At 37.0% G+C, this 16,930-nt stretch overlaps 1 protein-coding gene across 3 annotated transcripts in view; it reads right to left on the minus strand.

Moving 5' to 3' along the window:
• The window catches only part of SHC3 (SHC adaptor protein 3), a 62,524-nt gene that overhangs the window by 24,159 nt on the left and 21,435 nt on the right, over positions 1-16,930 (minus strand). For all 3 annotated transcript variants that reach the window (XR_007709246.1, XM_035569197.2, XM_035569198.2), the window contains 2 exons: positions 13,649-13,719; positions 1,715-1,778 (listed from right to left, as the gene is read on the minus strand). Coding sequence is in view for 2 of the 3 variants with exons in the window: in XM_035569197.2 (XP_035425090.1) it covers positions 1,715-1,778; positions 13,649-13,719 (135 nt within the window). In the remaining variant the exon portion in view is untranslated. The remainder of the gene's footprint in view (positions 1-1,714; positions 1,779-13,648; positions 13,720-16,930) is intronic.

The raw sequence follows: 16,930 nt of genomic DNA on the forward strand, positions 1-16,930 counted from the left end.
GGTAATTAGGGTGTAAAAGCAGAGTTGTGACTGGAGGCAGCATCCTTCTGCCACAGTATTTGTGTTATGGTGCCTGCAAGCTTGGTAAGTTTCTAACAGACTGGCCACTTTTCTGATCCTTTTTAAAGCTTAATTCTTTCTTTTTTTCTTTCATTGATTCAAAACATATTGATTATTTATTACTTGTATGCAACAGTTGTGCTGCACTGTTTTTACTTCACCGTGCTACAGAGCTAGTATTTTCCCTAGCACCTCTTTACAACAAGCTCATTGAGTATTCTTGTTTCTCGTCTTTCCTTAAACCCTCATGCTTCCCAGACGATACCTGAGGATCCCCTCTCCAAGAGGGTAAGTGTGAAAAATTCACCTCAAGAACTAAACTTGTAAACCAGTAGTGGCAAAACCATGAAAGTACACACTTTAAAAAAAAAAAAAAAAAGATAATTGCCTTCAACATTTAGCTGAAATTCTGTTGCTGGGCAAACTTTCTTCTCAGCCAGTAGGCTTACTTTATAAATAGTATATCTTTTCAGTAACTGTTAAGCACCACTGTTTCTTAAAAGAGTAATACAACAAGGTGTTTCACTAGGCACTTGGGGCTCTGTTTAAACTACTTTTTGAATTATATTTTGCATCACTGAGCATTTCCAATAAAGGTATTTTCCTCTTTCAGGTTTAAAAACAAAGGTCAGAGCATCTAAAAATGACAGTGAGATAGATTTGTTGGGAAAGAGAAGAAAACAACAACTTAATTTCTGAAACAGTTTCCAATTAGGCTGTCATATATGTGGTTGCCTTCTTTTACCAGGGGAAGATTTCCCACTGCGTAAGTGGTGTTTCAGACTCCCCTTTCTTCATGGACTCTGCCCAGATGGCCAGGCGGGGGATAAGCAGGCAGACCTTGTCCTTCACCTTCTCCTTCTGCTCCCAACAACATGCACAAGGGCTGCAATTAATTGCATTCTGTACTCTTTCCCTTAGACTTTGTATTAAATTCCAGCTTTGCTCAGGGGCATGTGGAAGAGCAGGCGGTATAGGGGCTGAGCTGAAGTTTCCTCCACTTCCTGCCTTCAGACCCTAATTTCTACTATACAAATAAGAATAAACACCCGAAAAGAATTGTGTCAAGCCAATAACACTTGGACCTGCCTTCAGGCCACAGAGCATCTGGCTACAAGTGTTTATGGAAAGGGTATGTGAAACAGGGAATCATCAAGTACATTCTCTCTTTTTCCAGAAACCAGCAATTTCCATACTCTTAATCGTCACCAGTAGAGCTATGCTCCATCAAAAGATCTAATTAGTTTCAAAACAATGTATATTTTTGGCCTCTGAAATAGATGACTTTCACAATTTACTCATACATTTTATGAAAAGGCATTCCCTTTTGTTTGCTTTTAGCCTTTCACCTGCAAATTTACCAAAAACAAACAACCACACACACACACAAAAACAGAGTTTCTACGGTAGGAACATAAAGGCAAGCCACAATGCATTTCCTAGATGTCCTCATACTTCAAGATGTCTATAAAAGACGATTCTAACCAAAAGGGAGAGAGACAAATAACAGTGGGTGAAAACAGTCAATACTTTAAATGATTAATGATCTGCAATTCTCAAAGCTGCTTTAAACCACCTACCTGCTGTGCCTGGTCTCCTTGGTGTTGAACTAAGAAAATAAAGTCAACTTCACTACAAGAAGAAAAAAAAATACCTTTCGTTTCTTGAAGGCTCCTTTGGCGCCAGGCACAGCTTCACAAACACGACTGATTGCTTCCCTGAAGAGACAGAAAAAAAGGTTTATGGTAAGTGAAAGTGAGGGTTTCTTCATCGTACTTCTAAGATGCACTGGAAGAGAAGAGCTCCAGACGGTATTTCTGCTCACAGGTGAAGATAGTTAGTGGGTTGGTTAGCTCTCTTCTCACTACTAAAAGAGGTGCCATTCAGATTTAGGCTACTTTAGTATAAAGCAGAAGGCAGCAAACAGTCGACATTAGTGCAAGGAAGAGTATCTTGAGAGCTACAAAGGATAAAAATGTTTTCTCACACTATTTAAAAGACCTTTCTTCATTGTAAATTAGAAAATTTCTTTGACACCTTCTTCCAGTTCTCTTTTTTGTACCTTATTAAGCCATGAGGAATCTGATCATAAGAAATGTCTTTAACTAGCATTTCTTTACACCTTTTTTTTAAATCTTTCCTATAAAGTAAAGGTTAGTTATTACCATTTTTCTCATTCATGTATTATACACTTTTTCAGTCCCACATTTTTGGCTTTAGAAAATTTATTCTAAGTATAAAATATTCACAGTAATATACACGTTGTATAGAAGACATGACAAGTATGTTTTGATACAAAATTTTAATTGATAAATTGTTCAGTGTGACCTGAATAATTTACTTGTGGCCCTATTTTTACGTTGTAAACAAAATGAATGCCTTGAGCATTTTTCTTCAGTTTTCTAATATTGTTTAATTTTTCCCACTGTATCCATGTTGAGCGAAAGAAAAGCATGTTGAAAATGAATATGAATTAGGACAGTAATTATATGCTAGATTTTTTTTTTTCAAATCATACAGCTACAATAAATATTTTAGATTCTTTCAGTATTGAAAAACTAATTATCTGAACAATCAAGCTGGTCAGTGTTTAAAATGTGCTACTGTGCACACCCAGATATTCCTATGGCAATTAGCTACAATGCTGTAATAGACCTGTCAAATTGTCACTGCACAGAACAGTTGCCCAGAGACCTGCAGAGGTGGCTGTAAACCTCGTTTGTTTTAAATATGAATCAGGAGTAACAGCACACTATTCTTAGACCTAGAACCACATGAATAAATATAGAATGGAAAACAATAAACTATGAACTAAAGAACAGTCAAAATACTCAACACCTCAATACAACCTTGATAAAAATACCTATTATTTTAATTGTGTGTCATATGCAGGATGGTATTTCAACTACTCATTAGGTCAATGCACAGGATCAACAAGTGAGCCAGGAAAGAAATGTCATATATGTTTCAACATTCAATATCCAATGGCTCTGCAAATGTCACAGATTTATCCAGGTACAATCAGTAATTACTATATATTTACGCCTGGGGTACCGTTACCTAGGGCAGATACAAGTTCAAATCACCTGTTCACATGCTTTTTTGGGCAGAGAGAGGGAGAGGAACAGGCTTTGCAGCAGGTTTAAAATCCTGTCATTCTGAAGAAGAGCAAGATTTATAGAAACAGATAATCAAAAACCTTTAAGGCACACAATCCTTTCTTCAGGTCTAGAGGAGAGCTTGTTTGATCCAAAGCTTGTCTTTTTCTTTTTTATCTCTCAGCTACATCTGCTCACCTAATAAAATTGTCTCTCACTACAAACCCTGCCTTGCATATATCATCAGACCATCATAGCTATAACATCAATCCGTTTCACAGTTCAGTGCTTTTATTTAGTTCCCACATTCACCACTATGTTTCTTTGATCCAAACAAGTATTTTAGTTAAAGCAGCTACTAACTTTTCTTACATACCAGGTAAAAATCATTTTCTTTCAAGAACAGTTCTTATACATCTTAGAAATACAGCACAGCAATACTCAGACATAGGTTACTTGTGAAAACATTAATTATGAAAAATAAATATCCTTCTTCTCCACCAGGAAAGCTTTTCTTAGAATTAGGCAGAAATGGCAGCCATTATTTTTACAGAAGTATCCTGTCAACCTTCTTACTAAACTAAAACTTGAGGTTTTCTATCTCTCTCCTGCAACCGAACTGAATCCTTCGAAGGCAATGGAGTGAGAAGTCCATGGCTCTCAGCTCACTGATGTCCCTTGGACCCATACCTCATGCTTCCCCAGGTGAGTCTCAGCTTCCCTGACTCAAAATCACTGATATGGAGGCACCACCAGCACTTCATCTTCTTTGTCTCTCCCTCCCATGAGCTCTGTTGTCATCAGTGGTCTGACTAGTGTATTAAGATCCCTCGTAGGTTTTGCCTCTCACAAAAAGGATTTACATTTCAGAGACAAAAGCTGTGCTTGATGAATACATTTGCCCATAACTTCCTTTCTCTTCCTATTTGCCTCCACCGTATTCTATCTCTTGCAGCAACATGGAGCGTGCAGGAGAAAAAGGGAATTTTCTGGTCAGTGCAGTTGACAACAACTGTTCAAAAGCATGTTATTTTTCTAGTGCAGGACTCGGGTTTAAAAGCATATAACTCAATAGACCCACCTGACTCAAGGACCCTGTTAATCAAAACCATCACTTGAGTACGGGACAGTAAATGAACCAGCTCAAGAGGCTGAAGCCCCAGGCTGGGGGCTGGCAAAGCAGTCTCAATTTCTGTGGTAGAAGTGGGAAAGTACAAAGCAGCTGAAAAGATGGGTGTTGTGGTTTAGCCCGGCTGGCAGCCAAACACCACACAGCCGTTCGCTCACCCTCCCCCCTCCCTCTCCGGGATGGGGGAGAGAAACGGGAAAGTGAAGTCTGTGGGTTGAGATAAAGACAGTTTATTAAGACAGGGAAAAGAATAACAATAATAATAATAATAATAATAATAATAATAGTATTAATAGTAATAATGTGTACAAAATAAGTGATGCACAATGCAATTGCTCACTACCCGTTGACCGATGCCCAGCCTATCCCCGAGCAGCCGGCCCCCCCGTCACCCCGGCTAGCCACCCCTCTATATTGTTCAGCATGACGTCAGATGGTATGGAATACCCCTTTGGCCAGTTTGGGTCAGCTGTCCTGGGTCTGTCCCCTCCCAGCTCCTGCTGCATCCCTAGCCTGCTCGCTAGCAGGACAGAGCGAGAAGCTGAAAAGTCCTTGGCTTGGTGTAAGCACTGCTCTACAACAATTAAAACATCAGCGTGTTATCAGCGCTCTTCTCATTCTAATCCAAAACATAGCACCCTGCCAGCTACTAGGAGGAAAATTAACTCTGTCCTACCTGAAACCAGGACAATGGGGTACACATCCTCCCACACAATAACAAACAACTATAGGTTTTCCAGTTACAGGCCTTCCTTTCAGTAAAATACCTTCATTTTACTGAACTCAGTGTTCCCAAAGTCTGTATGAACACTGGCAGTGGAGGGAAGACCTTGGAAAGGTGAGAGCTCATTGAGATAGATGTCAGGTAAGGCATGTCATCTGAATTAAATTTGACAATTTGTTTTAAAATTCATTTTTTAAAAACTCTGTGAATATTAAATGCATTCAAACAACGGCAGGTTTTGTGTTAACAATGTTTTTGATGAAAATTCTGGGAACTTCGGAACAAGATATTAAAGCAATTCTGCCTAAGCGAGATCAGAGCAGTTTGACAGGAATCCTTTATAGACCTGCAACAAAAGCTGCAGTACTTTTCTGCCTGGGATTTAAGGAGTCTTAAAGTATATGATGAAAACAGGAAGAAAAAGGACAGCTGAGTATCTGCTGCTACACAGATATACACTCTTCCTGGGGAAGGTTCCTGGACCTTTCTGTTTATAATATTCTCAATTATCTTTTGGGGATCTTAACACAGACAGAATGGAGATGTAGAAGACATCCTAAAGGCTTCACTCTACTTTGCATTGCCAGGCAGTACAGAGGAGACATCTTTTTTCAGCCGATCAGATTTGCAAATGCCTATGCAGCATAAGTACCTGAGCCACAAACCATACCCAGAAATAGAAACAGCTGCTAGGTTGAAAGTGCAATTATCTGAATTGTGCATGCAAATGTTCACCTAAGGAATGTAAAAATGAAAGTTCTGGACATATTTGCACAATTAAACAGTTGCATGGACTTTGGAAAAGTAGGATATGACTAGACTAACTTTCTGGTAAGAGAATTATTTAACACAGGCAAACATTACACCTTTCCATGCCATATTCCGTTTCATTAGCTGGGCAGAGATTGATACCAGTGTAAAGTTATTCTGATCTCTTGTAAAATTAGCTACTGTGCTGTCTTCATGAGGGACCACATACTGAGTTCCAAATCTGTCCAAGAGTATTTTCTGCCTTGCAGATGGTCATACTGTGGAGTCATTTTCTTGGCACAAAACATGTTGTGTATTTTGAATATAAATTCAACATGCAAATATATTGTGAGAAAAATTACCAGTATGCATTTTCTCAGCCTGACTTATTCTACCTTAAATTGACTTGACATCTCTCTGAGAAAGAAAAAAAGACATTTTGCATTTATATTTTTTTCCATTAAAAAGGCAAATGCCCTGATATTTTTCATAGCTTTAGTCATGTTTTACTCTGGCAGTTATATAAAGTAGCCCACTCAGGAAGCTCAAATCTGTTCTTCTATGAAACACCGTCACATGAAAATACCCTCCCTTCCTGTGGTTTCAATGATTTTTTTTTGGCTGGGATGTTGGGCTTTATTGTTGCCGTTTTTAATTAATATGATTTAATTGATTAAAAAACCAGAACTCTAAAAGTCATATTTCAGGGAAATGACAGCACATGAAAATTGCACAGATTTTTTTCAACACATTTGGAAAAAGAATAGCAATCTCAAGTATTTAGACTAGGTACTCTGACTAATTTTTTTAGTCTGAAATATTTTGTATGGGTAGACTAAAAAAATACTAATATTCTCTCATTAATATCCTTCAGCATCTGATAGTTCCCAAGTTTTTCTTTGCCACCTCCAAAGGTTAGGACTTCAGAAATTTAAAAATAGACATCAAAAGATGGACTTTTTTAATGTAAGCATGACACATCTTGGAGAGCTATAAAAAAGGCCCCTAGTTATTTCTTAACAGTTTTATATTCCTGCCAATTTTATTTTTTTTAAATAATTTATAAATCATTACCAAGTGATGTACCAGAATCTGATGAGGAGAAACAATGTCCATGCTAAATATAAAAATAACTTGCTGCTGGGAAACAAAACAAAACAAAAACAAAACCAACACCACACAAAAGCAGAGACAAAATATATATATATATATATTTTAAAATCTGTTTAATGATTGAAATATTACTTGTTTGTATGTGAAACAGGCAAAACAAGCGAGTGCTACCTGAAGTAGCACAGGGGACACGCACAGGCTCTGGAGACTAGACCAATACGTTGCTGCTTACAGAACCTCAAATGCCGACAGGCAAAGAGACTACCAGTGTAAGGCTGAAAGAGCATCTAAGGAGGGCAGAGCAGAGAGTGCCAGCAGGAAGGGCAGGGTAAGAATGAAGGACAGATACACCTTCCCTGCAGGGAGCACCCCAAATTGTGGGGCCGGGTCTGGTGCCACTGCCCTGACATGTCGCCTGTCCCAAGTGTGCCAGTGCCGGGAAGCCTGGCTGACGAGGAAGGCCGCGCTGGCAAGCAGGTTGTGGTCAACTGGTGGAGCAAGGAGGTTAAGGTTCCTCTTTATCTTCCTCTCATATCCTCGGTTTGTTTCTTGAAATGGAGTCTTCTGTCATGTAGAAAATCTACAAGCAGAAAATGAAAGGAAGCTGGCCAAATTCAGTTTTGGTGTATTGAATAAACTTTGCAAGGTAGCAAAGCTGTCTTTGGCAACTGTTTTGGCAAAGGAGTAAGGACACCACAAGGTACATAGTATGCAATGTGTCCATTGATAATTCAGGCAAGGCAAAGTGGTTGTTATTTTTATTCTCCTACGTCTTCAGTGTGAGACTAACATTAATTTTCTAACAGAGGTGGCTTTCTTTTTTTCCCTCTCAAAATATTTTTTTATCCATTTGTAAGGCTTTATGACAACTTAGGTAATCTAACTTTAAGGGATATTTGAGGCAATTTCAATGCAATCTGTACCTTCTTTTGTAACATGCAAGTTTCAGAAACTCACTCTGTTTCGTTTAGCACTAACAGAGAAGTCCATCTGTTTTGGTGGCTTCTTCTAATACAGTAGTTCTGAACAGTGGTTTGGTTTTAGGAATTTACAGTGAAACTGTTTATCCAATAGCACACATTATCTCTTCACTCTGCATGCACATACAGTGAGTTTGGCACTTAGTAAAACTGGAGCAAACTTAGCATTTTTTCCTTATATTTATGCCAAATATATGTTACACACAGGTGACAGCAAAGAGGCTGCTGGGAACACAGTCGTATATATGCAATTAACCATTGTAGATTCTGATAATCTTCTAACAATCAACATTTGGGGAAAATTTAAGAAAAGTTCTTTAAATAATTTACAGCTTTTGTGAACATAATGTAGACATATACAAAGCCTTAATGTTGAATGCATGCCTACAAGAACCTTCCTTCTGCACAACCTTACATACGTCGAGAGTAAGGTCAATGATGACAAAAAAAAAAGTAACAATAATAAAGAAAAATGTACTTGGAGGTCTATATTGTTAGGTAGCTCTAATTCTTTAGTTTCTTTTGTGATGTTCAGGCTTTATTCCATTCATCCTGGTCTCTGGCTGTTTATTCTGGTAGTTGTCAGGGAAATGGACAGGATCTGAACCAGGAACACAGTAACCTCCAAACAGTGTCCAACCTCAGATCATTTACCACAGTATCCTCTCTCAAAAAGTAGCCAATAGCAAGCATTTCAAAGTAAGGCATAGGAAACCTTACAAAAGTAAAATGAAAAAAAAAAAGTCTAAAAAACATTTTCCTCTTAGCCTTTATTAGCTTAACCTCTAAAGCAGGACTTTGGAGTTTAAAAAAATGTTTTGGAAGATATCTATTACAAATGTTCTAACATTGTGCTTTCATATAACCCCATAAGATTTATGACATTTTACAAACATGCAAGTTGTATTTCCCATGAAGGACTGCCCCATGTCAATGAACTGTCTGGTGTGACAGGACATGTCACCCAAAAGGCATACACATTTGTTATGCCTTCGTTTCTCTGCGTAATCTGGCCACTTGGTGCTATTAACAGAACTTGAGAGTGTCTCTATGCCCTAGGTGTTGGGCAGTTGTTAATTTTGAGTTGTGATTTTTGTTTAAACATACTAATGCCACTCTGCCTCAGTACTTCTGCTCCTGCAAAACTGTATGGATTTACCAGCTTTCTAAAAAGGCAGGATGTAGCTATATCACTAACTGCTTTCCTGAATCTTCATCTTTGAACTCTCTAGCTTCCCCATCCTCTGAAACTCTTTGCTTTCTCATAAAGGCAAGTGGAATGGGAAACTTCAGTTAATTTCTCTCACTCAGGCTTTGTATTACCATATAATAGTTGAATTAATCCAGTTAACATTTTCCCTACTAGTAATATATTTAAAAGAAAGATCTCAATATTAAGCATAAAAACCTCTGCTTATTCCAGGCCATTCTATACTAATAACAGCTAAACAAGCCAATGTATATTATTCCCTGACAGTATCAGACACTCTAGCCATCATTGCCCCACTAAGTGGTCTGGTGTTTGATTTATAAAGATTTTTCCATCCACTTTTGGGAGCCCTGCCTCCTGGTAAAGCGAGCATTAGGCAGCATGCCTGCTTTGCAGAGCTTTAGTCCTGGGGTAGGTGTGCAAAAGGATAGAGGACTGTTGTTCCCACCCCTTCCTAGGCATAAACACTTATCTGCATGGCAGCCTGGGTGCTCATGCCCTGCCTGCACCCTTGCACTTTCCCCTAACCACGGCCCATGCACAGAGCCCACACAGCAGCAAATGGGGATGGACTACATGCACCTTCTAGACCATAGGGTATGATACAGAGAAGCCTGAGCACAAAATTCAAAATGGTACCTATTTGTCCTCAGAAATGACAGCAGAAGCATTCTTCCTTTTCAGTATCTTCTTCTTTCCTTTTCACAGTGAATTTCTGCAAAGAATACAGGTATGTTTGAGGCATGCACTGTATCATCTTAATGTCATTCACAAGATTTAGTATTGGACTTGAACCCAGATCTAAAATCTGGATTTGCATTATCTCCCCCCCCGAAGGTTGGGGTATTGGCGTCAGTGGGTTTGACTTCTGCTCTTAGAAAACATGGGCCCAGGTCCCAGATTTGGAGAGAAATCTCTTTCAAATTGTTCAGCCCAGCAGCGACTGAGGAGAGGAGTGGGACCAGAGCTTGGATTTGAGTTCAATGCTCCTGTGAAGTATTTCACTCCTGACTTACTTGTCATTATCACAGCATGCAATACAACTTTTTTATTCAAGCAAAGGGAGGTGTGATTTTCTGAAGCTGCATGCAGTAAACTGATTGCTTTTAATTAGATGCCAGTGAACATGCAGCCCTGTAGTCCAGATAATGCTGTACGACAAACAGTGCATGCAACATTATTCTAATTCAATCCAGTGCATAACTAGACACATGCATTCAAGTAGTGAAGACTCATTACACTATAACAGATTAAACAATAAGCATAAAAACATACTAGAGGAATTGCAAATATTACATGTGTTGCAAAAGTATTTTACCTTTTTCTCTTTAATATATAAAAAGACTGTGGGCACTAAAAGCCTGGCCACAAAAGCTCAAGGGCCAAACAGCACCTTTCCTTGATGATGAGAGTAGATTTCAGATGAACTTAGGACCACTTGCCACCTGCAGTTAGCTGAGCAGTCTTGATTGCTAGTCCTCCTTTTCCTCCTCTGTTTTGAAAATTAAATGCTTCTGTTCATCTTGCTGTTCAAGAATGTCATCTTGACCTCACATGTGTTACAAGAATTGTCACCGTATAATTAATGATGCATCATGTGGATTCGGCTGGCTTTTATTTTTCATTATGCATAGCTGCTGACCCTCAGCTTGGACCCCATCCATTTATTTGCTCAAAAATTCACATGACATTATATTCATTATACAAAAGAAAAAATGCAGTACAACTGGTTAATACTACTCTAGTTGTCCTGTAGTGAAATAATCTTGAAACTTCAAATGTGAAATAATAAAAGGAAAATTCTCTTATAAATTGTACATAGCTGTTCCTTTTTTCCCACATTATAACCAAAATTAGGATAACAATACCTTTTGTCAGGCACCACCAAAGTTGTTAAATCTTGTGAAGAGTATGACAAGTGAAAGTATTTGTTTGCTGCTTTCACACAAAGATAAATGTATTGCTACAAGTTTAACATTTCAATTTACAAAAAAATGTGAAAGAGAAACAAAGCCAAATCATAGGTCAAGTATAACGACATTAGATGGCACAGGTTGGTAATTACTGTCATTATCCTCATGACTATGATAAGAAAGAAAAGACCTCTGGCTAGATTGCTGACACATCAGCTTTGATCCAGTTCCTGGAGTTGAAATCACAATTTTTCATTTGTCAGAATGGTCCACACATGCACACTGACATATATGCTTTCCTAATGTGTTAGTCATAAAGGTTGGAATTATCAAAGCCATCCAGTTTATCTGGACAACCATTTCCTATTAGCTTCCTATGTAATATGGGTATCTAATTCACTAATTTTTAAGTAATTTCTACATGACACAGGTGCCCTTTACGAAGCACTAATTCACTTAATCGCACAGTTGTTTGGGACTGGGATGAGGATCTACAAAATAACATCCAAAGTTTGCAGCAGTGTCAGAGACTACAAAACTTATCCACTCCATGACTGAGCCACAGATTTTTTCTTCTATCATGCTCCTCTTCCCTTGGGGATTTGTTCCTGCTCAGGGCCAGCAGAAGGATAAACTGACCATAACCAGAAGACAGGAGAAAAAAAGAAAAAAAAATATATAGGAGCTTTGCAATGTGGAAAAAAAGCAAAGGCAAGAAAGCAAGCAGGTGTAGGGACGTGATGCTCTGCTAGAAACGGAGTGACTGTTTTGTATGTGTCAAGTGCAACTCATGTCTATTAGGAAAATATATATCCAGACCTCCATGCTGATCAGATACCTTGGTTCATCTTTTCTAAATGGCTTTTACGGTATTTAGTGAATACTGCATGATAACAGAAGTAATATTGGCCCAACATAGATCAGTTTCTTCTATGACTGGTTTTACAGAGTCTTGGAAAAAGATAGTATTATAATAAACAGTTGTGATACAGGCTTATATCCACATGGGAACTTGTGCCTGTAATATCAGAATATCATCAGTACTAATTCAGTAGATACCTTAAGGCCCATATTATTCTTCTTAATGCACATGAGCAAGCTAATCAGCAAATGTGAGTTTTAATCATTCCTTAATAAAAAATAGGCTTGCATGTGAAATGTTAATTGATGAAGTATAGCACAGACTGCTTCCTGTGTGTACTTAAAACTTAAGACATGGAATGAGGATTTTTGGGTGAATTAATGAAATGCAGATTAAGTTGCTAGATCCTGATTCCAATTCCAACTCCTACTTTAAAATAAGTTTTAGATCGGAAACTACATGATCAGAATAATGAGTTAATAAGTCCTCATTATTTTATGATAAATGGAAAACGGAAAATGCAAAATAACAAGCGAAACAGGAAAATATATCTTCCTGCTTGAAAAAAATATCCTGTGTTCTAGATGTCATCAGGGAAGATGAGCCAAGAAAATGTCCAGCATGTAGACAAATATGCTGTAACATAACAGAAAAAATGTGATTCCAAGTCTGTTTCACAGTAAAAACCAAAAAACATTTTGTATTGAAAGAACTGTAAGACAAAGATACTTCATTTGTACAGATCATACTGCTTTAGATCACCAAATATGTTCACATATTAAAGGTAGAGTTGTGCCTCTAAGTTAGATAATAAGAAAGGTGCATTGCTATGCCAATGAAAACATAAAGTGCAAGAGATTGTGCAGAAAAAAAAAAAAAAAAAAGAAAAGAAAGAAAGAAAACTCAATTCAGTCTACCTTCAGATAAATAATACAAAACCAAAAGGTATCACAACTGTTTCATAAGCCAGTATCATTCAGCTTCCAGTTGGTAATAACAGATGTGCCATCTGCATTGGAACTACAAGTCTGCCTGGACATAAAAGCATTTTTAAAAGTTACTGTTGTGAATACTATAGAAATGTATGCTAGGAGTTTAAAACAACAAAATAGGAAAATACTCAGATGCCTCCACAGACTAGGTTGTCTGAAATACAGAATTCTATCATTTACCCGTCCATATACTTCTATGCCCCTCATCAACACAACATCCTGACAAATAAATGATTAACATTTTCGGAGGACCCACAGGGCCCCCTTCAAAGCTGATATATGCAAGTGTAACTCAAAGTCAATGCATGTAGTTCATGAGAATTGCATCCAAGCCTAAAAATAAGTATTTTTTTGTTCACATTTAATAAAGGAAATATTTATCTGTCTATAGTACAAAAATGTTTTATGATAGACTATTAGTGACAATAAGACATCTTAAAGAGCTGAAATTCAACTGCTGTTTCAATTCATATCATTTTATGTGCGTTTCTTTGAAAGGGATTGCTTCATTACTTTGATGCCAGAATGTGTCTATGGCCATTTGAAACTGTGGTCTCCACTCACTAGAAGATGTCAGCACCATGTGGTGTTGATGGGGGGGATGGGGAGAGGAGGATTTGATGGGGGAGGGAGGATCCTTAAACTTCACGGGAGCTGTATTGGTATTAGGTGAGATATTTCCCTGTAAAAGCAAAATAAAAAGCAGACTTAAGGTATCCAAATATATTTAGTATGTGTTTTGCTATTTTTCTGACCTTTCCTCTTTGGGGACACAATTCAGAAGTGACTTTAAAAAAATGCTTGTACAAAGTCTTACCTTGTAATCTGTGTTCTCGTATTGAAGTCAAGAGATCTCATTGAGCGTAAGACTTCTATACACCCCAAGTACTGTAAGGAAAAAAAAAACAGATGAAAAACATATTATAATTATTCTTGAGTTTTAGGAGAAAATGCTCATTGAAAGACATTGTACAATTTTTATTTTTACATTTGTTTTATCCTAACTGTCAGGTAGGTTTTTAATCATTATGTACTTGTACATCACAGATTTCTTCCATAAACATTTTATTTCATTTAAATCTCAAGTTTGGTTCAACTTATCTTTTTATGTTTAATCTAATCTGTGTAATACCTTGTTCATGATTTGTTGATGGGATTTTTAGTTTTCCCCTATCTTAACTGTTCAATTTTATATATAAAGTTAGTCAAACTAAAAATAATATTAATGAAAAAGGAAGTGTGTTGAAGCAAATCCATCTAGCATTGATTAGTGGAAAAATCCAGGGACAGGTGGGATTTAACATTTTCATTAATGACACTGATAGGAAAATCCTAAGAAAATATATTAATACCAAATGCTGGAAAATGTCTTCAACAGAAGCCTCTCTTCAAGAGAGGGTGGACATGAGGGTTGGCTAATGTTCAGAAAAAGGCCAGACAGATTGTCCCAGATATCTGCCCTGCATCTCTATGAAAAAGAGGAAGTAGGGTTAGAAACTATGTTAAAATGTAATGTGAATCTTCTGGACTTGCTTCCAAAAGCAGGCATAATTTGCATCTGCTAAAACTTACGTGCAGCTGCAGCTCTCGCCAGGTATCTGTGTTGTGGCTTTGTACAAACCAGCTCATGATGGGCATATCCAACAGCAGTATCTTAGTATGAATGTTAAGCACTCAGCCACTCACCTGACTTTTGAAAATTAGGGGAAACTGGGATGATTCTTTAGACAATGAGCCTGGTAATGTTATTTTAGCACTGTGTTTTTATCAGCAAAATATTTATTTGCAGTGTAATGAAATCTAAAACTGGTGCAAAAATCAAGAAGACCAGCATTCTGTGTCTGTTTTTTCACTGAAAAAAACAATCTGTTGATTATCAGGATCTTTAACAGTGTTTTTTCTATAGAAAAATGTATATCTCAAAGTGTTTACAAATGAAGGAAATTTCTTGGTTTCGGAAGTACATTATTATTTAACTAATTGCTATCAAATGTTATTGTCACTACAACAGTGAATAATATAAACTAAAATATAAAGTTACTCTTATTCATTAAAATGCTCAAATTTGGATTATAGTAGCCCATAGTTTCTGGGAGGGTGTTTTTCAAGATCAATTTCCTGGACTTTTTTTTTTTTTTTTTTTTTTAGAATTCTCCTGCAACTTTATCTTAGATTTTTGAATAGTTTGTAAAATCATCAGAGAAATTATGTTATTATAGAGATCCTGGCACACGGAGCTTTCAAAATAAAGGTCGTACTTTCAAGATTTTTAGATTATCAGCACTCTTCTACTCTTCTATCAGTACAAGATTAGGTAACCCCGTGTACCTTATTACAAGTAGATTCCTTTTTAAATACACTTCTTCCTGAGTACTAAAAGCATCCAGAACAACATTTTCATTCTCTGATGCAAGAAGTTAACGCATTAACTCATTTTTTAAGTATCTCAGAAGGTGATTAAATTTTCTTGGAGATGAATTAAGCATCAATTGAGATTATCAGATGAACTCAGTTAAGTTATGCCAATATACATCAATGGAAGATGTTTTCCTATACTCTTTGCATCATTTTGTTTTAGTGCTATGATGCTTTTATAGATAATTTTTCCCAAATATTTATGTCATATGAGATATTTTTACTATGAAATATGCAGTAAAGAGGTAATAAAAAATAACTATTCAAAAGCATGTCAATGATTGTTTGTTACTGAAATACTTGGTTTCCATTATCTCTTCAACACATTCATTTAGGCTGCTTGATACTAAAAGACTTTTGGATTGCACTTGTTCCTTCACTGGTCTATATTTGCCACAGGTTTCTTAAAGCTAAATAATTGTGCAATTTTGAGAACCAGGCTAACATTTTAAAAGCAAACTCTGAAAGGTAGTTTGACAAGTACATGCAGGCGTGCAAATAAATACACAAACACATGTGCATACACATATCAAGGTAAACACACAAGTAATTAGACAAATACCCATAAACATACTTAGAAGGCGTGCATTTAGACTCCTTTGAGTCATACTACCTGATCTGCATTAACAAAAGTAGAGACAAAACCAGACTGAAGGAAAGTCAAATGGAAAAATTATCCTGTACTTGTTTTATGTATAGCATGAAGACAGCTGAACACAACATAGTAAGGCTTGCAGTATTCCTGACTGATAAGGCAAAGATGGCAATTGATTTTCTGGGATAAAAGATGTGAACACTTAATCACCACGGCATGTTTTCAAGTAATGAAATTACTATAAAAACTGACATTCAAAAGGTCCAAAGGCCAACTACAGGGACATATAACTCACCTACTGCTATGCTTCAATTATTCCCCAAGACCAACATTGCTCTCTAAAAATATCCATTTGAAGTACATCCTGACAAGGATCCACAGAAAGGAGACATACAACCAAGATAGCAAGTAAATAAATTATTCATTTATTTCAACAAATATATATCCTGATTAAAAAGAAATGCTATCTTTTGCTTTAGGCATTCCATGAAACATTTAAAATATCATTATAAAACAGTCTACTTCTAAAAAAGCTCTTCTTCACCCAACAATTAATATATATTCTAATCAGTCAGCTACTGTGCACTATGATATTTATGAACTCCCATTATCATCCTCCCTCTCATTGCTCAGGAAACAAGCACACCAAGATGCAGCCCACCTTGAAGTAGGAAAATTTGGGACTACCAGTTCCAAGCTCTCTCAAATAATGTTCTACCTTCTGTCTTCTTTCTCATATTTGAATGAGGTTCAAGGTTGCCTACCTTCACTGGATGGTACTGTGCCCTGCGGATACATCTTTCAGATGAATGAATGCCTTCCCACTCAGAGGTTTTAGACTCATAGCCAACACCTTGTGTTCTAATTGACATCTTGCAGGAGACTGATGTGAATCTGAAAGAACAGTGTCAAGTACTCCTGGGATCATGTCTCTTACTGTGAGAGGTTCCAAAATCTTGAATAGTCTTTTTTTTTTTTTTTCCCCCAGGTAAATATCATACTTTCCAGGTTTCTAGTTCATCACATAGATGAAGATTTCTTCCATATTCCCTAAAGTATCTCTGTCTTCTCTATGACTCAGTCAGAAAA

This window comes from Cygnus atratus, chromosome Z (genome assembly GCF_013377495.2).
Source record: "Cygnus atratus isolate AKBS03 ecotype Queensland, Australia chromosome Z, CAtr_DNAZoo_HiC_assembly, whole genome shotgun sequence".
Classification (NCBI taxonomy): domain Eukaryota; kingdom Metazoa; phylum Chordata; class Aves; order Anseriformes; family Anatidae; genus Cygnus; species Cygnus atratus.